At 43.5% G+C, this 24130-nt stretch overlaps 1 protein-coding gene across 4 annotated transcripts in view; it reads right to left on the bottom strand.

Annotated features, from left to right (window-relative positions):
* CUL2 (cullin 2) overlaps nucleotides 1-24130 on the bottom strand; it is a 98926-nt gene that overhangs the window by 65237 nt on the left and 9559 nt on the right. For all 4 annotated transcript variants that reach the window (XM_034760088.1, XM_034760087.1, XM_034760086.1 and 1 more), the window contains 2 exons: nucleotides 18573-18675; nucleotides 17806-17900 (listed from right to left, as the gene is read on the bottom strand). In XM_034760088.1, coding sequence (XP_034615979.1) covers nucleotides 17806-17900; nucleotides 18573-18675 — 198 coding nt within the window. The remainder of the gene's footprint in view (nucleotides 1-17805; nucleotides 17901-18572; nucleotides 18676-24130) is intronic.

The raw sequence follows: 24130 nt of genomic DNA, 5'->3' as shown, positions 1-24130 counted from the left end.
TGCTCATTATTATTGTCGATCCAAGTTGTCAGAATTTAACTCTACTACTCTTCAACCTAAAATTGTATATACATTTAGCTCAAATATGTGCAGACATAAATTAGCACCATTCTTTTTAGGAAGTAGGGAGATCACAAAGGAGAGATGTGGGAAGATGTTACCAACTGGATATCACTTTGACACCTGAGACTCATAATTTTGCTTTATGATGCTAACCTTTGCATGCTTAATGATCACTTAATAGTACATGACCTTGCTAATTTGTAATTACATACAATTGGATCATGCAGAACTATACATATTCAGGTTCTTTGTTTTGCAAGCACATTTGGCTATCTACATATCTAACTGCTGTATCCATTGCTAATGAATGTGTTTTAACAGATTCTTTGTAAATAGTGCTATCTGGGCTGATTTATCCAATTCATTATCTGAATTTTGTTTTATCCGCTCATTCCTGCCTTATTGCCTGTGAGAAGTAAAATGGTAATAAAAAAGCTTGACATAACAGAACTGCCAGGATAGGAACATGTTTTATTGTCTCAACCCCCTTGCCTCCCCCCTTTCTATCCATCAGTGAGCTACAACATGACAGCACCTGTTGTGCAAATTCTATAGGGCAGATATGAGTCCTTACTTGTTTCTGTGATGTGCTTAGTATCTTTTTGTGCATTTGAAAATAGTAAATAAAGAATTCCACATAAGGTTACAAAAATGTTGCATACTCCTAAATTGTAGTTATACTCTGAACAGCAACTCTAAAAAATGAATTATAGGATCATAAATTTTGTTTCATGATCTGACTAGCCCTCTGACTAGTCAAGAATTGCTAACTTTCAGATGTCAAAAGTAACTGATAGGAGTACATAAACAGATGGGGAAATTTCTTCCTACACTAGTTTGTGACTGTAGAACATTTAGTTAAATTGCAATCCTACATTAATATTTACCTGTATTATGGAAGGATTGGATTTTTATTCTTGTGTTAAATGAGATGGATGCTTTACATAGAGCAACAGAGGTAGTTTACACCAGTAATCTGTTGGAGACAAAACTACCTAAGTCCCATGTATTCCAGTTTGAATGTTAAAAAAAAAAATCCTCACCGCTCCAAACTGCTAGCTCTGTACATTAAGCTTGGGCTCTGAGAGTCAAATTAGGTTCTCTCCTTCTCGCACACTGAAAGTTCTGCAAGCTCCGTTAGCCAAGTTATATCTGTTTAATTCCACTGTATTGAAATTGTACTCTCAGTATGCAACTACCAGGAATCAAGCAAACAATTCTGATGACAAATAGGAGGAACAGAATCTAGATCACTCAGTGTAAGCTGTATTAGCTCTTCAGTATTATCAGGAATAAAAAGCAGTACAAGCTCATTAAAGAGAACAGAGGGTATCATTTTTAGTGTAGGTTCACAATTTAAGGGCTCTGTACTGATCTTTGGACTTACACATGCATTATTAGACAATATGTATGACCCATTCAGCTCATGTATGAATATTCAGTCCAGCAGTCTTCTTTTCTGCTGTGCAAATTGCATGAGTGATTATTCACAACTACTATAATTGTAAAAGGTATTTACTATGATTTGGTACATACAGACAGGGTTAATAGCCAGTTTTCATCCCCACAAACTAAAATGCAAATCTTGCTGTGCAATGTTTATTACTTATTCTGATTCAAATGAGTGAGCACATCATTGGAAGGCAAAACACAGCACACTTCAGATTTCTTAAAGACACAGCTGCTTTCCAAGTGAAGAGATCAGCGATCAACAAAAACGTGTTTCACATTTTGAAGGATCCTTAGGCTTAAAGTCAATGGTATACATCAAGGGAAACATGATAGCACAATAGTTCTCTGGCCCTGATCTTAAGTGTGCCACGTCAGTGTACCATTTTATACAAATGGTGCTGCTCTACAATATAGTTGTGTAATACTTTAATCGGTTTTGCTTGTAACTGAATTACTGGATAGTGCGGTGCTGTAGCCAGAACTTTTTGCTATGTGAGCTTTTGTATTTAAATATGTATTTTTAATTATCTGTAGTAAAAATACATATTTTTTAAATTTCATTTTTAAATTAAATAGAATCTTTAGATGTATAAAATACTTTCCCTTCTTCTGCAGAGCCAGCTGAAAACAAAAACAAATCTGTTAGATGTGTGCTTATAACTTTAGTGATGCTCTTGCTTCAATGATGAAGTTGACAAGAGTATAAACACACTTTCTGCTGTATCTAGTCATTTGGGATGTCCAGGTTGAGACACCTTCATGGGGTCTTATTTTTGGATGGTGGATACTTAACTTTTTCTGAAAAGCAGGCTGTTTTAAAACATCTAAATTGGGCACCCAAAAATTACTAATCTCACTCAAAAATCTTGGCCAATATTTCTACCTGTAATTAAAGTGGGGGAAATCATCTTAAATAGAAAAATTGAGGAAGAGGGATAGGGGAATTGTACTCTAGCAAGCAGTGGCTCCAAAAAGGATTTAGGAATTATATATAACCAACGGAATATAAACTAGCAGGTGTAACGCTATGATAAAAAGGGCAAATACAAGTCTTAGTTGAATAAGTGGGAATATCAAAAGTAAATACATAATATTTACCATTGTACATGGTATTAAGGAGGCCACTACCGAAACAGCATGTCCACATTTTAATTTCATGAAAAAAAATTTTCTATTTTTCTTCACTTCAAAGAAATGCAATATTATCATCAGTGACAACACGTGAACCATGTGCTCCTCAAAGTGCAGGGTAAGTTAAAAAAGTGGTTTATTATGTCCATTGTGCAGTTAAGGTCTTAACAGTGCTGTAGAGGGGAAAAGAGCAAGTAGTGTGTTGGATAGATCCTTTAGCAGATAAACGTTCCCTTCTGTAATAATCTATCACTCTATGAGAGCGGAAACTGTAGTTCAAAATACAGGTACACTGGTTCTGTAGGACTTGAAACTTGCCTCTAATTTACAGTCTTGAAATTAAGAAAAGGTAAAATGCTGTATGACATTTCTTGTATGCCTGTTCCAGCTCCAATTGGCGTGTCTCATTCATCTAAGCAGGGCAGCAGGATCTGAGCAAGGTTTCCGGTTCAGTGATGCCCCAGGCTGCTGGTGGCAAATGTAGATTCGACACTATAAACGGGGATACTCTCCTCCTCCACTCAAAATCACTGCTGTGGGTGCACAGGCAGCAAAGTGATGCTGGTCCCTTTTGGGCAGGAACATTTTCATGGAGTCCAAGGCCAGAAAAGAGCACTGTGATCATCTAATCTGACCTCTTATACTACAAGGCCATAGAACTTCCCCAAAGAAATTCCTAGGGCATATCTTATAGAAAAACCATACACTCTTGACTTAAAAGGGCTAGTGATGGAGAATCCATCACAACCCTTGGTAAACTGTTCCAATGTTAATTATTCTCACTAGTAAAAATGTACCCCTTTTTCCAGTCTGAAATGGTCTAGCTTCTACTTTAAACCACTGACCATAAGAACGGGGCACACTAGGTCAGACCAAAAGTCCACCTAGCCCTGGCCACTGTTCATCTTCCGACAGCAGCTAATGCCAGGAACCCCAGGAGGAATGAACAGAGCAGGTATTTGTCAAGTGATCCAACCCTTGCCTCCCATTCCCAGCTTCTGCCAAACAGAGGCTAGGGCAGTGGTTCTCAACTTATTTATCACTGTGGGCCGGCCACATGTGCAGTACCTGGGCTGCAGGGGCCAGGTAGCCCCAGCCCCAGCCCCTGCTGTGCTGAGCAGCCCAGACCCCCCTGTGCAGCCGGAAACCCAGACCCCGCCATGCAGGCTGGCCTTTTGCACACAGCTGACCTAGGCCACAATTGTGTGGTAAGTGGGTTGCATGCAGCCCACGGGTTGAGAACCGGTGGGCTAGGGCCACCATCCCTGCCAATCCTGAATAATGGCCATTGATGGACCTACCCTCCATTAATTTATCTAGTTCTATACCCTGTTATAATCTTGGCCTTCACAACATCCTCTGGCAATGTTCTTATGTTCTAGATAGACAAGGGCTCCCCTGAATACACCGTTGTTAGGTTGTTGGCTTGATCATTACTCAATTTCAATTTGAGTCAACATTTCCACCCCCAGAAAAATAGCGCGCACAAAAACAAACTCATTTACCTCAAGAAAACATGTCAAGGTGAAGGCTATTACAACTGTATAGAACACAGATTTTTATTTTATTTTTATTCTTTTCGGTAGGTTTTCATTGTAGTTTACATTAAACTCATCTGAATGCATGACCTGAGCTTGTCTGCTCTGATAAAAGTATAATTTGATGGTAAAGAGTTTGAGAACCACTACCATGAACCCTCAAATACAAAATTCCAAACACAAATCACTTATTTCAGATAACAGTATTACCATAAGTTAAACGGATTTCATGCTATTTCAGTAGTTCCCAAACGTTAACAACCTGTGAACCTCTTTCACTAAAATGTCAAGTCTCATGAACCCCCTTCTAAAAATGTATAGTTCCATAGATTTTCTCCCTTACCTCAGCATAAATATAGAAGACATGATTGTGGAAATATAAAAATTGTTTTTATGACATGCTTATTACACACTATTATCATTACAGTATTTTTATTACAATATGAAAACGGCAACATGTCCAAGATCTCACTTTTGTAGCTTGTGTCACTTTTGATTAAGCCTGTTATAAGACAAGGCTCCTATCAGAGGCACCAGTAGAAAAAAAAAAAAAAAAAAAAAAGTGGTGCGGGGGTGAAGCCCCCGTGCACCCCGGGGGGAGACCCTGTAGGAAAAGTAGGGGGCCCACGGGGCCACTGGAAAAAAGAGGGGGCGGGCTGATGCAGGGGCGACACATGACCCTCATCGCCCCCACCTACTGGCTCTGGCTCCTTATTTTCATCAAGGAGTATCAGATGGGAAACAGCATGAAGGTATTTAAGAAGCCAACTCAGAGTTCCTCCTACACAAGCGTTCCGGTCTTGAGCAGTCCAGGCAAACAATGCACGTTACAACAAAGCTTAAACTTGTTCTTCATAATATTTTAAAAACACTAGCAGCCTATTTAATTTTAAAAACAGCAAAAAATATCCACGTCCCTTCCATTTGGTAAAAGGAGTCTTGAAGTTTAAATCTCCTCAGTGTGCTAGATATGCTTGCTTTGATCTGTTTAGCTCTTGGAAGTCCCCAAGGCTCTGGACTGCTGGCTCCGTGCTGCCCAGGGTCACTATGGACAGCTCTGTCTGCCATTTGGGAATTTCCCCTCCTCCAAGAACTCCCTGTAACATGAGGGTTTATGAACCCCAGTTTGGGAACCACTGGGTTATTTGTTTGCCTTTTTTTTTTTTTATACCACAAATTAGAAGTCAAACCAAAAGTCTCTCCCCACTATCCGTCCAGACACCCTAATATAGGAAAACCTCAATTTTAAAAGTCTCAGGGGACACCAAAAACTTTCCTAAAAACTGAGATTTCAAAAAATAATGGGGAAATAGCCTATTGGGCTAGAGCACACAAGACATTTTAGATTTAAAGGAAATAATTTAACACTGAAGGTAATAAAATAGGGTTTATTTATAAATACAGGAACAAACTTGAATCAGGTCCAGTAAGTCAAAGGCTATGTCTACACTTCCACTTATGTCAGCAAAACTTACGTCGGTCAAGGGTGTAAGAAAACACCCCAACTGACATAAGTTTTGCTGGCATAAGTGCTCATGTGTGTAGCACTATGTTGTGGGAGATGCTCTCTCCCGTCAGCATAACGCGGCTACATGAGGGATCTTACAGTCGCATGGCTTTATCGGTATAGCTGTGCCACTGTAAGCTTGCTAGCGTAGACATGGCTTAAGGGAAGACTATTCTGGAGTTAAAGATTCTTCACGAAGAATGGGGTCTCCAGTCCCAGACATTCCAAACTAGGATTAGTTAACAGAAGCACGCAAGCTTAACTCAACTGACAGTATCCATTAATACCAAAATTTCAAACTGGATAAATCATACCAGATGTAGTGTTGGGGGTGGGGTGGGGAAAAGAAATCTAATGTCCAACACGATCTGGTACCATGCATGCCCGCTTGGTATGAGCAGCAGTAGAAAAATAATGTCCTATGTTCTAATCATGCCTCTGTCACTAATTCACTCTGTAGCCTTGGTCAATTCACAACTTCTGTTTAAGTTTACAGATCTGTAAAAGAGGGATAAACTACCTGTCAGAGCTTTGTGACTATTCATTAATTTTATAGAATCATAGAATATCAGAGTTGGAAGGGACCTCAAGAGGTCATCTAGTCCAACCCCCTGCTCAAAGCAGGACCAATCCCAACTAAATCATCCCAGCCAGGGCTTTGTCAAGCTGGGCCTTAAAAACCTCCAAGGAAGGAGACTCCACCACCTCCCTAGGTAACGCATTCCAGTGTTTCACCACCCTCCTAGTGAAATAGTTTTTCCTGATATCCAACCTGGACCTCCCCCACTGCAACTTGAGACCATTGCTCCTTGTTCTGTCATCTGCCACCACTGAGAACAGCCAAGCTCCATCCTCTTTGGAACCCCCGTTCAGGTAGTTGAAGGCTGCTATCAAATCCCCCCTCATTCTTCTCTTCTGGAGACTAAACAATCCCAGTTCCCTCAGCCTCTCCTCATAAGTCATGTGCTCCAGACCCCTAATCATTTTTGTTGCCCTCCGCTGGACTCTTTCCAATTTTTCCACATCCTTCTTGTAGTGTGGGGCCCAAAACTGGACACAGTATTCCAGATGAGGCCTCACCAATGTCGAATAAAGGAGAACGATCACGTTCCTCGATCTGCTGGCAATGCCCCTACTTATACAGCCCAAAATGCCGTTAGCCTTCTTGGCAACAAGAGCACACTGTTGACTCATATCCAGCTTCTCGTCCACTGTGACCCCTAGGTCCTTTCCTGCAGAACTGCTACCTAGCCATTCGGTCCCTAGTCTGTAGCAGTGCATGGGATTCTTCCGTCCTAAGTGCAGGACTCCGCACTTGTCCTTGTTGAACCTCATCAGGTTTTTTTCGGACCAATCCTCTAATTTGTCTAGGTCCCTCTGTATCCGATCCCTACCCTCTAGTGTATCTACCACGCCTCCTAGTTTAGTGTCATCTGCAAACTTGCTGAGAGTGCAGTCCACACCATCCTCCAGATCAATAATAAAGATATTAAACAAAACTGGCCCCAGGACCGACCCTTGGGACACTCCGCTTGAAACCGGCTGCCAACTAGACATGGAGCCATTGATCACTACCCGTTGAGCCCGACGATCTAGCCAGCTTTCTATCCACCTTACAGTCCATTCATCCAGCCCATACTTCTTTAACTTGGCGGCAAGAATACTGTGGGAGACCGTATCAAAAGCTTTGCTAAAGTCAAGGAATAACACATCCACTGCTTTCCCCTCATCCACAGAGCCAGTTATCTCATCATAGAAGGCAATTAGGTTAGTCAGGCACGACTTCCCCTTCGTGAATCCATGCTGACTGTTCCTGATCACTTTCCTCTCCTCTAAATGTTTCGTAATTGATTCCTTGAGGACCTGCTCCATGATTTTTCCAGGGACTGAGGGGAGGCTGACTGGCCTGTAGTTCCCCGGATTCTCCTTCTTCCCTTTTTTAAAGATGGGCACTACATTAGCCTTTTTCCAGTCATCTGGGACCTCCCCCGATCGCCATGAGTTTTCAAAAATAATGGCTAATGGCTCTGCAATCTCACCCGCCAACTCCTTTAGCACCCTCGGATGCAGCACATCCGGCCCCATGGACTTGTGCACGTCCAGTTTTTCTAAACAGTCCCGAACCACTTCTTTCTCCACAGAGGGTTGGTCACCTTCTCCCCATGCTGTACTGCCCAGTGCAGCAATCTGGGAGCTGACCTTGCGCGTGAAGACAGAGGCAAAAAAATCATTGAGTACATTAGCTTTTTCCACATCCTCGGTCACTAGGTTGCCTCCCTCATATCAGAGTTCACTTATTATTAAAAGCACTACAAGTGCTAAGTAGTATTACAGCCAGTGACCTTGAGACTCCAGTCAGCATACATTTAAAATGGAAGAATACTAGACCCCTCTCTAGATTACATGCCATACACAGTAAGACTCTTTTGAAGAGCTTACAGCTAGAGTGCATCATGAATGTCAAGTCTTTAATGCTAGTGACATTTTTAATAAAACAAAACTCGGCTCATATTCAGTAGATACAAATATCAATTCAACTGGTTCACCTTTCATTCCTGATAAGTAGATGCGATTCAGAAGTCAGAGAACCAAGTTTCCCAATCTAACTATAGCAGCACAGACATTAATTCGATTCTATGCATGAATTATTTCAATCATGTTACATATACACATTCAAGGAATTAAGTCCTGAAGTGGTGACAAGATGCCTCATGTATAGAAAGTTATTCCCTAAAGAGATTAGAGTAGAGCAAGTAAGACTAGAGAAATAAAAAGGTTATGTATTAAACACAGTAAGCATTCACATAGACCATTGTAGGCACAGCAAATGGAGAGTCATTTTAAGGAATTCCCAGGGTAAGAGGATGTTTTGTCAGATGGAAAGTGGGCAGTTTTGGAACTAAAAGCACAGTACATAGCAGAAACTCACACCATTAAAAGCCGCTGGACACAGTGTGTACGAGAACCACAACAGAAATAACCTACAATGTTTAACATTGTTCCTCATTTAGCTTTTATGTTGGCCAGCTGAACTATCAGAATTGTAATCACGGACCTCAACTAGGAGATTTTAGCACATGAGAATAAACCTCTGTTTTAGAATTCACGATCAAATATTCCTTTGTACCAGTTTTAGCAAATTAATTCTACAGCTTGGGAAAGGGAGCGTCATTTATAATGTTTGTATAGTGAAGAGCATAATGGGCCAGGCTTGTCCCATAGGTACTACCACAACATAAAGAAAGATCTATGGGAAAGTTGGCAACTATAAAGGTGGTTATGTATCATAAATTTAATTGTGATAATAGAATTATATTTTGAAATGGAGTTTAGACTTGTTTTTAATGGGCAAATCAAAACATGTTCAGCAACCTTGAGATAAAAAAATTGAATAACTCCTTACTCATCTACTCAGTGACAATTATGTTATCAGTTTCTTCCCCCCCTTTGCTGGCTTTGAATTTTAAATGATAAAGGATAAAATATAGCTTCATCTGATTAAAAAACTGGCTCTCTGTTGGCAGGTGGACTACTCAAATATTGTAATTCAAATAAGCCTGTACATTTTTAACCCTATAAGTAGTATGTACTACAGTTATACAATAAAACGTCTCTGCCATGATCTAACATGTGTAAAGTACACAGTCATCACAAGTGATGAATCACACATATCAGAAACACACTTTACCCAAGTGGCTGGAATGGCTCTAACGTCAGTAGTCGTCTTAGTTTAATACCACACTTACTCAAAAATGGAACACTCCCAGAAAAATTATGCAAAACAGTGTCAGTGAAAGCCAATTTATATATTACACAATACAAATGGATTTTTATTCATATGAATTTTTCAATCATGATTAGTGTTAATGTGTAATGGATTGATATTTGAGTGGCTAGCAACACAAACATGCACCACAACGTACATAGGGCGTAATTCTGCAAATAATTAGGACTATGCATCTAGATCGGGGTAGGCAACCTATGGCACGCGTGCCGAAGGCAGCACTCACACTGCCCAGGTCCTGGCCACCGGTCTAGGGGGCTCTGCATTTTAATTTAATTTTACATGAAGCTTCTAAAACATTTTAAAAACCTTATTTACTTTACATACAACAGTAGTTTAGTTATAGATTATAGACATATATATTAAAAACGTTAAAATGTATTACTGGCACGCGAAACCTTGAATTAGAGTGAATAAATGAAGACTCAGCACATCACTTCTGAAAGGTTGCTGACCCCTGCTCTAGATACTCCTGTATAGAGTTCACACAGGAGTAACTATATGTACACTTGTGACTCTTTACAGAGACGTGCCCTCGCTGCACATGTATTTGGGGGGGGGGGGGGGAGATATGGGGCAAAACCAGTACTTGGTCCTGCTAGTGAAGGCAGGGGGATGGACTCGACGACCTTTCAGGGTCCCTTCCAGTTCTATGACAGATAGATATTTATTTACCTGCGGCTTTAAAAATGCCCTCAGTAAGAATACATCATTTAACAATGCAGTGCGACTAATGCCCCCCATATGCTATATTTATCCACTATTGATCATGCCCTCTATCGGCCTCTGAAACTGCTAGTACTGTATCTATTAAATGTAAAATTTTAGTGGCTAGCAGCTATATCTTCTAGTCATTATAGGGGAGGGAATTCCAGTTTAGGCAAAGCCTTAGCTTGAAAACAATATAGGGTCTAGGGAATGAGACAGATGCTGAGTCACAGTTTAAATACTTGGGCTACAAGAGTAGAGCAGTGGTCCCCAAACTGTGGCCTCCTTGTCTCCAAACAATATTCAGGGAGGCACGCGGCGGGACCTGGGCCAGCCCACACAGGGAGCAAGCACCAAACTTCCAGCCCTGCTCCACCCCCATGCTCACTCCTCCCCCAACCCCATTTCCTTTATCAAACTTTTGAATCAGCTCTTCACTCTTTCATGCATGTTACCTGTAAAATCACTGCATTGTCTTTCAAATTTCTCCTTACCATACTTCTGCCATGATGCCGATAAAACATTTGACAATTAGGCAGCTGGAGTGATGTAACTTCTGCTTATTAGTGGATAATTATGATCAGTGTGTTATTGTGTGCTTAAGCCAACGATATGTCATATCTACCTGGTGTCTTATCTTATATTTAAATTATAAGGTCTTGGGGCTCCGATAATCTTTTTGCTATTTTGCACAGTGCGTACCACAGTGGGTCTCATCCTCAACTGGGGCCTCTAGGCACTACCCCAAGACAAAAAAAAATAAAAATCCACAACAAAGCAAAGACTAGGAATCAAACAAGTTCAAAGGAGAGAACGCTGCATCCTTTTCTTCCTCTTATTGCATAAACTAACACTTCTTTCTAGGCGTGTTTGGAAAGGAGCCACTCCCCTAGCTGAATCAATTGGCACCATGTCCATCGGTTCAAATAAAACCTTTGAGTAGAAAGAAAAAGTTATTTTTATTTATTTATTTTTCCATAACTGGTATTCTTCGAGATGGGTTGCTCATGTCCATTCTACAATAGGTGTGCGTGCTCACCACGTGCACCAGTGCTGGAAGTTTTTCCCCTAGCAGTACCTGTAGGGGAGCACCCTAGCGACCCCTGGGGTGGCGCCTCTATGGCACAGTGTAAGGGGCGCTGCCTGCTCCCCCAACTCTCAGTTCCTTCTTGCCAGACAACTCCAACAGCTGGGAAGGAGTGGGATGCGGAATGGACATGAGCAACACATCTCGAAGAACACCAGTGACGGAAAAGGTAACTGTCTTTTCTTCGAGTGATTGTTCATGTGCATTCCAAAATAGGGGATTCCAAATTATATCCGTTGGAGATGGGTAGGAGTTCACAGACACTCGGGATGGAGCACAGCCCTGCCAAACCCGGCATCCTCCCTGGTTTGGGAGACAATCGCATAATGCAAGGTGAACGGAAGGCCATGTGGCAGCCCTACAAATGTCCTGAATGGGGACACAGGCTAAAGAGGCAGCGGAGGAGGCTTGCTCCCTCGTTGAGTGTGCCCTCACAATCAGCAGCGGGGGGATTCCTGCCAGGTAGTAACAGGTTCGAAAACATGAAGTGATCCAGTTGGAGAGCCGCTGAATGGAGATCAGCTGACCTCTCATGAGTTCAGCCGAGGTGATAAACAGCTGCGAGAACTTCCTGAACGGCTCTGTCCACTCCAGGTAAAAAGCCAAAGTCCGTCTCACACCCAGCATGTGGAGGCGGCGCTCCTCATTGGACGCATGGGGTTTGGGACAGAGCACCGGCAGGAAGATGTCCTGACCCATGGGGTAGGTGGAGATCATCTTGGGGAGGAATAAAGGATGTGGTCGGAGCTGGACCTTATCCTTATGGAACACTGTGTACGGGGGTTCGGAGGTCAGGGCTGAGCTCCAAGACCCACCTAGCTGACGTGACTGCCCTCAGGAAGGCTACCTTCTGCTAGAGGTGCGACCAGGAGTACGGAGCTAGCCGCTCAAATGGAGGACCCGTCAACCAGGCCAGCACCAAGTTCAGGTCCCACTGCGGGAATGGGAGCCTAATGTAAGGGAAGAGACGATCCAATCCCTTAAAGAATCGGTCAGTCATAGCATGGGAGTGTCCCTGCACCAGCAGGTGGAATGGGCGGTTCTGCCAACTCGCGAACAGGTCCACATGGGGAATTCCCCACTCTTGGAAAATCCTGTGCACCACCTCTGGGTGTAGCATCCACTCGTGCTGAGAAGAGACATCTCGACTGAGGCGAGCTGCCCATGAGTTCCGGGTGCTTGGTAAGTGGTGGGCTTGTAGGCAAATGCCATGGGCTATACAGAAGTAACACAGCCTGAGGGCTTCCTGGCAGAGGAGCCGGCCCCGCCTTGCCTGTTGATGTAAAACATCAAGGCCGTGTTGTCTGTGAGAATCCTGACCACTCCGCCCTCCAGGTGTGAGCGGAAGGCCAGGCATGCTAGCCAGACTGCCCCGAGCGCCTTGATGTTTATATTCAGGGCAAGATCCTGTGCGGACCACAGACCTTGGGTCTGAACGTTCCCCACCTGGGCTCCCCACCCCAGGTCCAACATGTCAGACACCAGCTCCACCGATGGGGGCCTGTCCCTGAATGCGACCCTGTGCAGCATGTTCCCTGGAGAGGACCATCATTGTAGGGAGGAGATCACCAGTTCGGGCACAGTGAGGACTTTGTCCATCCTGTCTCTGGACTGGGAGAACATCAAGGCCAACCAGAGCTGGAGGGGCCTCATTCTGAGTCTGGCATGGTGAACCACGTATGTGCACGCTGATATGTGACCCAGGAGCTGGAGACACGCTCTGGCTGTGGTCACGGGGAACCTTGTGACTGTGTTGATGAGCCCTTTTAAGGCCTCGAATCTGTCCGGTGGGAAGGAGGCCTTGGCCGATGTGTCCAGGACTGTCCCAAGAAACTCTATGCGTTGCACCGGGACTAACATGGACTTGGCGTCGTTCACCAACAGGCCCAAGGTGGCGCATGTGGACAGGAGGAGCGCCACGTGATCCCACACTGTGACCGGGAGCTGCCCTTGACCAGCCAGTCATCCAGATAGGGGAAGATCTGGACCCCACGACATCTGAGGTAGGCTGCCACCACAGACATACACTTTGTGAATACCCTGGGAAAAGTGGACAGGCCAAACAGGAGGACTAAATTGGCAGTGCTCCTGCCCAACCGTGAAACGGAGGAAGCGCCTCTGCCCCTTGAATATATGAATGTGGAAGTACGTGTCCTGCAGATTGAGGGCGGCGTACCAGTCCCCGGGATCCAGGGAGCGGATGATGGAGGCCAGACAGACCATGCGCAACTTGAGCTTTATCATGTACTGGTTCAGGCCTCGCAGGTCCAGAATGGGCCTGAGCCCCCTTGGGCCTTCGGGATAAGGAAATAGCAGGAGTAGTACCTCTTGTGTCTGAACTCTGCTGGCACCATCAGGCCAAGGAGCCGCCCCACCGCCTGCTCTAGCAGGGCCTTGTGAGAGGGGTCCCTAGGAGGGATGGGGATGGAGGGTGATTGGGCAGGGTAGAGGTAAACTGGTGGGTGTAGCCCCAGGAGACGGTATTGAGGACCAACTGTCCGACGTCAGCCACGACCACTCTGGGAGAAAAGCACACAACCGGTTAGAGAAGGGAAGCTTTATTGTGGGTGGATCCCTGGTATAAACGGGTAAGTCGCTCCTGGGCATCCCGTCAAAACTGACGATTTCCCACCTGTTTGCCCTTGGAAGGCCCAAGCTGGGGGGCAGAACGGGACTGCCTCTTTGGGCATTTCTTATAGTCCCGTAACTTTTTATAAGGGGACTCATATTTAGAGTGGGTGGCCTGGGTCAGAGCCGGCTGAGGCTTAAACTTGGTCCTGGCCAGAGCCGGGACATAGAGACCAAGTGTCTTACGCATTGTGCGGGAATCTTTCAGCCCGTGCAATTTCACGTCCATCTGTTCTGGAAACAGGGCCTTGCCATCGAACGGAAGGAATTCTGTGCCTCGCTGGACATACCAGACAGCAGAAGCCACGGCACCCTCCTCATGGGACACCTCAGAGGCCATAGACTTTGCAGCCGTATCCACAGCATCTGACACTGCCTGCAGGGTCGCCTTAGCAGTCGCTGTACCCTCCTCCACCAGAGCCTTGAACTCCCTCTTGTCACGCTCCTGGAGGGAGTCCTCGAATTTGGGCAGAGAGCCCCACAAACTGAAATCATACCGCCCCAGGAGGACTTCATGGTTTGCCACTCTTAACTGGAAACTTGAGGATGAATAAACATTTCTCCCAAGTAAGTCCAGCCTCCTTGAGTCTATTTTTTGGAGTAGGGGCTGGTTAACTGACTTGGCCACCAGGGAGTTAGGGGCAGAGTGGATGTACAGGTATTCATGCCCCTTGGTGGGCACAAAGTCCTTCCATTCCGCCCTCTTAGAGATTGGGGGGCAAGGAAGCCGGGGTTTGAAATTTTTGCCACCCCTTCATGGGAGTGGGAGGGCCACCCTGCGCGGTGGCGAGGTCGAGAGGACGCTGAAGAGGAAGTCCAAGGGTTCCGCCACCTCCTTGGCTTGAAAATTGAGGCGCTATGCCACCCTTTTCAACAGTTTCTGGTGGGCCTTAGAGTCCTCCTGTGGAACAGGTGGAGGATGGGCCGTAAATTGCCTCATCAGGGAAGGATGAGGATGGGGGTGCGGTACTCTGCGTACCCACCGGTGCCAGAGGTCCCATCACTTGGTCCCTCTCCGGGCGTGGAACCGGAGATCAATGGCCCTTCTGGGAGGCTGAAATAGGAAGGCTGACTGTCTTTCCAAGGCTCCGGCCACCAAGCGAGCCACTACTGGTGGCTGCGTCAGGGGCCACGGGGCCCATTGGTACAATGGTGCCGGCCAAGGAGCCCAGTGAAACTGCATCTGATGTGGCACCGGCGCAGCAGGCTGTTCAGCCTGTCCTATCGACTGACTACTACGAAGGGAGGCTGGCATGGCATATGACCTGCCACCATCCCGCGACTGGGAGAAGTACTGGCATTGGGAACAGTGCCAACCACAAGACTGTGATCCCAGCGCGGAGGAGTGGGAGTACCACTGGTAGCAGCTGCTCCGCGATTGGCTCTGATGGGTAGATGCAGGACAGCTAGGTGCCAGCGATCGATGCCTAGGACTGCGGAAGCGGTGCCACGGCGGGGTCCTGGAGCAAGACCAAGAACGGGAACAGCGTTGATGCCCGTATCGTGACGGGCTACTATAGTCTCCCGGAGACTAGGACCTCCGCTTGCGTCTGTCCTGGTATCGATGGGGCCCGCTCCCCTCGCAAGGTCTATGGTCCCTCGAGGCGGAGTGGTGCCTGGAACCCCTGCCAGCAGGACCCAGCCATACAACCTGCTGGGGGTCGATTGCGAACGGCATCAGAAATATTGCCTAGACTGTGCACAGTACCGACCAGGCGGTGACTGCGGAGAACCAAGTGGTGGCTTGCCTCTGGACTGGGGAGCCAATGGTGCCCTGGTACCAGCAGAGACATAATGTCCTAGGCCGCTTGCAGGGCCTCCGGCGTGGAGAGCACCCAGACATCCGGGGAGGTCGGCGTCGAGTGTGCTGGGCTGCTCTGCTCAACATGAGTCGGAGGTCTGAAGGCCGACAGGGATCGAGAACTGCCCAGTGTGGGTCTAGTCTCTCCCCCGGTCTTGCTCTGGTGTCTTGGTGGAGATGACTTCCTCTTACCCTTTTTGGCATGCCCCGCAGACGGAGAGCGGTGCCAGGCACCGAAGGGTTGCTGTGCACCGACACCGCAGTACTCAGTGCCGACTCAGAGTGGCGCACTAGAGTCAGGGTCAACACCAACTCCATCAGAATGGCTTGGAGCCCCTTTCCTTCTTGGTCTGAGGCTTGAAGGATCTGCAAATTTTGCAGCGATCGCTGAGATGGGTTTCCCCCAGACAGCGTGAACAGTCTATGTATGGATCACTCACTGGCAGCGGCCGCCCGCAAGTGTCACACGACTTAAAGCACAGGGCATGCCCCAACCCGGGCGCACTAAACTAACACTCATCTAAACTACTTTAACTACAGGTACTACTAACTATGAACGAACAAGAGTTCAAGAGGAAAGCTGCAGCCAAGTTGGAACAGAGCAGTTCCGATGCACCTTTACTGGCAGCAGGAAGGAACGGGGGGGGGGGGGGGGGAGAAGCACACAGTGCCCCTTATACTGCAACATAGAGGCACCACTCCAGGGGTTGTTACCGGCACTCCCCTACGGTACTACCAGGAGAAAAACTTCCGGCAGTGGTGCACATGAGCAATCACTTGAAGAACAGGAAAATGCTAAGTAAGTAAATTTAATAATTTTAGAAACTAACTTTTACGTATATGAAAAGTGAATGCTGTATTGCAAGCCTAGAACGTTCATTCAACACGTTCTTAGGAAACTATACAGGTTTCCACCTTTATACCAGAGACCAAAGATAAATTTTGTGTTTTCATATAGAGATCTTAATATACAAGTAATTTAGACAAAACCTTGAGAAAAGCAGGATTTTTAAAGAGATATTATAAATGAGACACAATGATATAGTCCTCACCTAAACCAACTTGTGAAGCTTATACACTAAAAAAAAAAAAAAAAAAAAAAAATCTATGAAGTGTCAAATTTAAAGTTTTACGTAATATAGACTAAGAACATCAGTGTTAACATTAGTTTTATTATCTTGGCTTTTCCTGTCCTTTTCATCCACTTCTCCTAGGGGGTCTCATTCACTCGTGCTGCTTTGCATGCATGGAAAGAAAACAGCTATGCATAAAGGGGTTTTATTTTAAATGTCAGTGGGCAAAAATGAAATCTAACAAAATCTAATCTACTAACTACTCTAACCTACCTAAAAGCTACTAAAGTAATAGCCTAATCCCTAGAAGCAAGGGATGTAGATGCTGCTGATGTTCCATCTTGCAGTCACAGGCAGTAAGAAGGAACTGAGTGATGGTTGAGGCCTCACTATCCTGTATGCCTTTCGCTACAGGAATCAAGAGGCCATTCAGAGTGCAGGTGCCACCCCAAAGGAAGGACACTGCTATTCAAAAAAGCCCTTGCATGCAAGATCAGATTCTATTTGCACCAACGATGGAAACTGCGTGGACATTCACTCAAACAATTCATACATACAACGACCTTAGTAAGCTACAGAGAGAGAAGGTGGGGTGAGGCTATATCTTTTATTGGACCAACTTCTGTGGGTAATAGAGGCAAGCTTTCGAGCTACACAGAGCTCCCTCCTATCTTTAATGCAGTGTAGCATGTAGAAACAGAGAAGGAAGTTGGCACAACTTGGCCAGCCAACTTTCTGTGGACCACTAGCATGTGTTCCACAGATATCGCTAGACCACAGCTTGGGAACCACTGCACTAAACATTAATTGAGACCACAAACCTATTTCATAGAGACCATTATCAAATTATAACACTATAGTCATTAACAATTTGGGCTATATTCTAACCATGGCTAAAGCTGCCACCATATTATGTGAGCGATGTCATCTTCTGCAGCATCCTTTAATCAACTCTCTACAAATTATCCGCGAACTTTCTTACTCCAGTGATCTCCAGTTACATTGTTTAAAAAAGCTTGTTGGCAAAATTTACCTGTATAAACAGTCCATGTAGTCTGCCCCTTTACTGTATTCTTCCCAGTATCTATGATACATAACCAGTACTTGTTCTTCAGATTCCAGAACACGCTATGAAGGAAAAAAAAACATGCCATATTATAAGTGTTTTTCCAAATGTAATGGCAAAATATTGTGTATACATGTATGTGCAGTATTTTTTGACAGCATATGAGAGTCAATTGATTACTATGAGTTTTAATAGTGTACTTCAAGCCACAAGGACAAACTCAGAGTCCCTATTTCAGGGAAACTGAATTTATACTGCAAGCTGGAAGAAATATAGTTTGATTGACTCAATCGGTACATGAATGACAAAAATAGAATTGCTGAAATATCCTCATGAGTACGTGTTTATAAAGCAAATACTCAACTGGACAATGCTTTGGTAATCTAGTTTTCTGTGCTTCCCCATCTCCCCCCTCCCTCCTATTTTCAACTTTTTTCCACAGTAAAATAAAGAAGTAGAAGACACTTTTGGAAAACTATTCAAATAATTTTAGTTGAAATTATCTAGTCACACTAAATACATTTACACTCCCCCTCAAGCCAACAAAATGTAACAAAACTAAGATATATTTTGGGTTATGAGACCATGTTTTATACTCCCTTTAAGGAATAGTGAAAGCAGCAAGAATATGTATTCTGAACCTTGTCAGCTACATCTATCCACATAGGACTGGCAGAATTTCTTTGTTATGTACAGTGACAAAACATGCATATTTTTAGTCATATAATAGTTACCTTGTGCAAATGGCGTACATGATTTTCCAAAAAAAATTTAGTCTCTGTATAAAGTCTCTCTCCAAGAGGTTCTGGATAGGCCACACATAAAGCATAAATGTCCCTGAGTTTGAAGTCAAGGTTTAAAAAGGTCTTTAAACAGGTTCTGTAAATTTAAGGTTATACTTATGTTTTTCACATTTTGGACAGAACAAACAGTTATAATGTGTCATACAGGTGTATGCACATTACTTTGGGATACCATTTCTTGCAACAGTAAGACATTAGGCACACATTTTTAAAACACCTTGGCGAAAGTACACATTTAGACACCTAAACAAATGGCCTGATTTTCAAAGTGCTGGGTGTCCAACAATTCAGTGCTCAGCACTGTTGAAAATCAGTCCCTTATTGTTTAAAGATGAATTTAGGCACACTTTTTAAAGTCTTGCATAAATTAGCTTTACTAAAAGCAAATATTCTTAAGAGAAGTTACCACTTCATTGCATTTCTAGAGATGTATGAACTCTGAATTGCCACCACACATACTAAGAAAAATCAATTTATATGTGTTTTGGAATCCTAGTATTTACCAACTGTATTAGTAAAAGAAGGCTTTTGTAGTGGAGACTAAACAATGAAGTAGATGGATTTTTGAGAAGTATTTACCTTGCTCTGTAAGAAATATAACTTTACTGGTTTCTGAAGCTGTGACTTTTTAAATAAAATTACTAGGGTCCCTGTCTAAATGAGAATCTCCTAGAAATTTACAGTATTTTATCTTTAACCTAGCTATCTCAAAAAGAGGAAATCCCTAGGAGGTTCTTATTTAGACAAGGACACTAACAATTAAACAAACTCCACAAAAAAACTCCACTATACACAAACATTAGGTAATCTCAAAAACTGAATAATTACTTCTCACTCTCAACCAAAACAGATTATTTTTATTTGCCAAAAATCATCTCCACCCTATATACAATTATGATTAAGATATTAGAATTTTTATGCTCACTATTTTTGGGATACGGAGAGAAACTGACACTGAAGAATGGATCCACTTTTGCTCTAAAGACTTGCTTAGTTAAGTGTGACTAAAGCAAGCACAAAGCATGTAGTTTGGAAAGTTTACTAGAAAAAGTAATTTTTTTTCAACACTATCACTTGGTCAAGGAAACAATATACATTTTAGAATAAGGAGGATTCCCATACAGATGGCATTAGGGACACTAGGTCATTTTTTTAGGTTAATATTGCTTAGTAATCTTTTAAAATAGAAATGCAAAAGAAAAAAAATGAAAACCCATTCATGCTGATCCAAGTTTATGTAATCAACCACGCTAGAAGTACAGTATCTCAGAAATAAACCTTTGCATACAAAAGATTATCTGAACTGCAAGATAGCATATGTGACCCATTTTCCTCTAATCATATACTACATTATTTTAGGACGGCATGTTTGCATGCCTGCTAAAAGTTTAAAAGGAGATGGACAGCAGGCAAGCCATTTGCTCATTCAACACCAATAAAAGAATATACAAAGAGATTTCAAAGAAAATTTCCAAACCTAATTCTTAGTTTTAAATGCAAGTGATAATATGAAAATACTGAAGTACAAAAATAAATAAGTCAGAAAGGGGTTTATGTGGCAGCTGGCATCTTAAAAGGCAAGAATTGTAAAGTTTTATATTAATATAATACTTCACACACAGATAGATTACAAGAAGGGTTCTCCTCAGCGGGCAAAGAGAGAAGAAAATATTGGATGGAAATCCTGGTAAAACAAACGTATCAATCATTTAACAGCGTGGTTGGCACTATACCAATGATTCATAGGGATGACACATTAGAAAAGGCAGGACCTAGCTGAATTTCCAGGTTGATAACTTAGAGTGCGGATTAGCCAGTTTAAGAAATTTTGATACATGGGATGAATGGATACAGTAGGGCTTCTCTGGGGAATTGAGGATATTCACTATGTCGCCATTTTATTCAGGAAGGATTTTCTATGGGTATATGACATCTCAGCTTTCAGCAAGCTGCCTGATTTTTCAGGGAAACATGCAAATGTAGCCCACTTTCCACAATACTGTAGCACAGAAAACAGAATAGTGGAGACAAAGTAATCTCAATTTTTTTCTTGTCAACAGCCAGGCTGGGTTTGGCTGCAGGGGTGGAACCCAAACACAGAAGGTGCAGCAGAATGATCGTAGGGGTGGTCTCAAATTCTCCATTACAGAATATCACCACAACCTCCTGGATGGAGATCAGTGAATAGTTCTGTGTACTCTGATTTTGGGGAGATCCTTGGCTTGGGAGGGGGGGGGGGAAGGAGGCATACAGGCGGTGGCTTAGCCATGGTTACCAAGACACCAACTCCCTGGCATTCTTGTCCTTGAAAAGCACATCTTTGCATTGAGATTTGACAGAGATCCAAAACTTGGTAACACCCCACTGGGACACTAAAGTGAAAAACTCATTGAGACACTTACTCCCAGGCGAAGCTGCAGCCTGCTTATCCACTCTTTTGCAGAGTCAAGCATGAACCTTCTTGAATAAAAGCAAACAACTGAATCCACTGAAGTAGGACTTTGGTGTCTCTAGAGAATAGTCAAGACTTTGACATGGATGAAGACACGTGCTTAGTCCAGGTGAAATTATAGGTCTTTCATAGCCTGATGGTTCCAAATTCATGTGGTAACAGAAGACAAGTTCTGACTCATGGTTCCCCTTTGTGCTCAAACTGAGCAGACACACATCCATATCTCTTGGTGGAATCTTTAGCTCGTTTTCCTTCAGGGAGCTGTAAGGCCAGCTTCTGAGAATCAAACCTGCAGAGTTCTCATGGGCCCAAGGCAAGAGGTTTATAGAGAACACCACAGTACACAGCAACTTCATGAGGGTACCAATAACTCTGGATAGACAAAGAGCTAGAAACCAGAGTTTCCATCCTGAGCTTGCTGATTTTCATGAGCAAGACGTGCCCTTCAAGTGCCAGAAGTGCTCACTGTGCCATACTTCCTGGGGACCACAAAGAATACAGTCTCAACTTCCCTAAATGCTGCTCTCTGTGGGATAGCTTAAGTGCCTCATTTTACAAAAATTAGAACTGGCTGTTGACATTATACGTCACTACCAGACTGGAGAAAGCTGGGGATAATTTGTTGTGAGGAGCAGGATTAAAGCAGCTCAAGAGCATATCCTATCTTTATATCCTCTAAATCCTGTGTATATGTGATAGTTTGTTTATCTTTAATATATAGCGAGTTTGCCCTTACTTTAGTGCGATAGAGGCGTCAAATTGGCTTTTGCTGGATCTAAAGAGGCTCTGGAGATTAACCCCAGTTCCCCTTCCCATCTTCATTCCAAGCCTTGTCAATGTATGGAGAATTTTCTCTTTTCTTATAGCGCCAGGCTCAGAAAATCTTCCATCCTTGTAGACAGTAAAGGAATTGTCCCTTTCACTAGATGCCATAACTGCTTTGCCCAAATGACTCAACACAAGCTTTTTTTAAATAAAACACAGATGAAGCTACTTCACCTATCCATCTGCCTTCCAGGTAAGCAAGCACACCTGCCTAGGTTAGAAGGGATAGCAAAAGTAGAGAATAGTGTCATTTAATAGTGTCAAATGAGACAACCTGCCAGAAATGCAGACGGCAGAATTCTCTCTTGGTACTAAACTTAAATTTTCTTGCCCTGACAGACCTAACTCATTATTCAAGGCTATCCTATTAAAATAAATTATTCAGGCTTCTGTCAAAACAGTTGCCAATGCAAAAGGGGGGATAGCTCAGTGGTTTGAGCATTGGCCTGTTAAACCCAGGGTTGTGAGTTCAATCCTTGAGGAGGCCATTTGGGGATTAGTCCTGCTTTGAGCAGGGGGGATGACCTCCTGAGGTCCCTTCCAACCCTGCTATTCTATGACCACAATTCTTCCCTAAAGACCAAATAGATCAGCAGTATCCCTTATCTGGAATAAACTTTATACTCAACTAAGAAACTACAGCTGACGCCACAGCTACTTGAGGAATCTGCACAACTACTTCTTGGCTTCTGTAAGCATGCTGAATATAAGCAACTGTCTATACTGTTGGGATTTCACAGGAGCTTCCCACTCTAAGCAAATAATTTTATCAATTTGTGCACTAGTATCACCAACTCCTGTTTGGCCCTTCAGAAAAGTATTTAACTCAGGTTGGATCTGCAGCTTCTCTGGCCAATGGAGTCAAACAGTAACTGAATCAGAGAGACATTCTCTTGAATAGAGTATCAGGAATAAGAAGGAAAAAGTTTGTTTTGGGGGGTTCTTCCTTCCCCATCCTGGCACAAGAGTAAGCTCATTTTGTTTCTTGGTTGAAGTGGAAGAGCCTCATGAGTAGCAGTGAAACATGGCAAAACAAATGTGTTGTGCCTTCGATAGAATTATGTTTAGACTGAGTACTTCACAGATTTTTCTTCTAAACTGTTGGCTCCAGAAACAGAGGAAAAAAGTGTGAGAGTTCATATACATAGCTAGCTTAGCGATATTGGAGGTGACTCCTCAGCCAAACTTGTCCTCAGTTTGTTAAAAGAAATACCTCTTCCCTCACAAAGGAAGTGCCTCTAAGAAAAGGGTGATTAAAAATCCCTGCTAATATTTCCCCAAAACAAATTTCCAAACTTTAAGACGTGCCTAGCCATTTCTGTCCTGAGGTCTCTCCTGATCTTTTGGGAGATGGAATAGAATCCTGCTTCTACTATGCAAGGAGTTATCTTGAACAATGGAAGCCAGCTGTCCTTTTATTTCAGCCCTAAACCTGACAGCTGGTCAATGCCAAATAAGTTGGGGACATGTGCCACTTGTGCCTCAGGTAGAGAGAATAGGCTGCAAGAGCATGTGTGTGACATTGCGAATGGCAGCTGCCACTTGCACTGTGCCTGAGCCAGCAATGCAAAACTAGGCTCACCTCAGGCTAAGGAGAGAATCTAGAGAGGGTGAATAAATATTATCAACATAACCTCTGAGGTCCCCAAATCCTCCTGAATACTCACATCCCAAGTTTCAAAAACCCATCCAGATTAGAATTATATAGTAGCAGAAGTCTCTGAACTGATGTGCATCATCAGACAGAAGCAGAACTTCCAGAGAATTCTCATACAGACAAGTCATCTGGAACCAGCTGACAAGGGAAGGACACATCCCATTCTGAAGACTGGCAACCATGCCCATGCAACAGACTCCAATGTGAAGAGAATTATACTGGCATCCTATTTAAAAAAGTGTAATTAAGATGGAAGTGTCAAAAAGAAAAAAATACAAAATGTAAATCCAGACTCCCAGATTTCTAGTCTCTTGCAGAATCCTTTGTGAAATGTTAGGGTGACAGAGCAGGAAATGCTGCTGGCATTTTATACCCAATTGAAATATTCTATATACAGGATCCTTTATTTCGGGTGTCCCTCAGTCTATTTGGTTGGCTGAAAAAGTGACTATGCAGGCGTGAAAAGCAAAGGCACCTGGAATTGTCAATTAAATGTGGACCTTCATATTGTGGAACAGGGGGAAAAAAAAAAAAAAAAAAAAAAAAAAAAAAAAA

The sequence above is a fragment of the Trachemys scripta genome, chromosome 2, assembly GCF_013100865.1.
Source record: "Trachemys scripta elegans isolate TJP31775 chromosome 2, CAS_Tse_1.0, whole genome shotgun sequence".
Taxonomy (NCBI): Eukaryota; Metazoa; Chordata; order Testudines; family Emydidae; genus Trachemys; species Trachemys scripta.
This window is presented reverse-complemented; position numbering and strand designations above follow the sequence as displayed.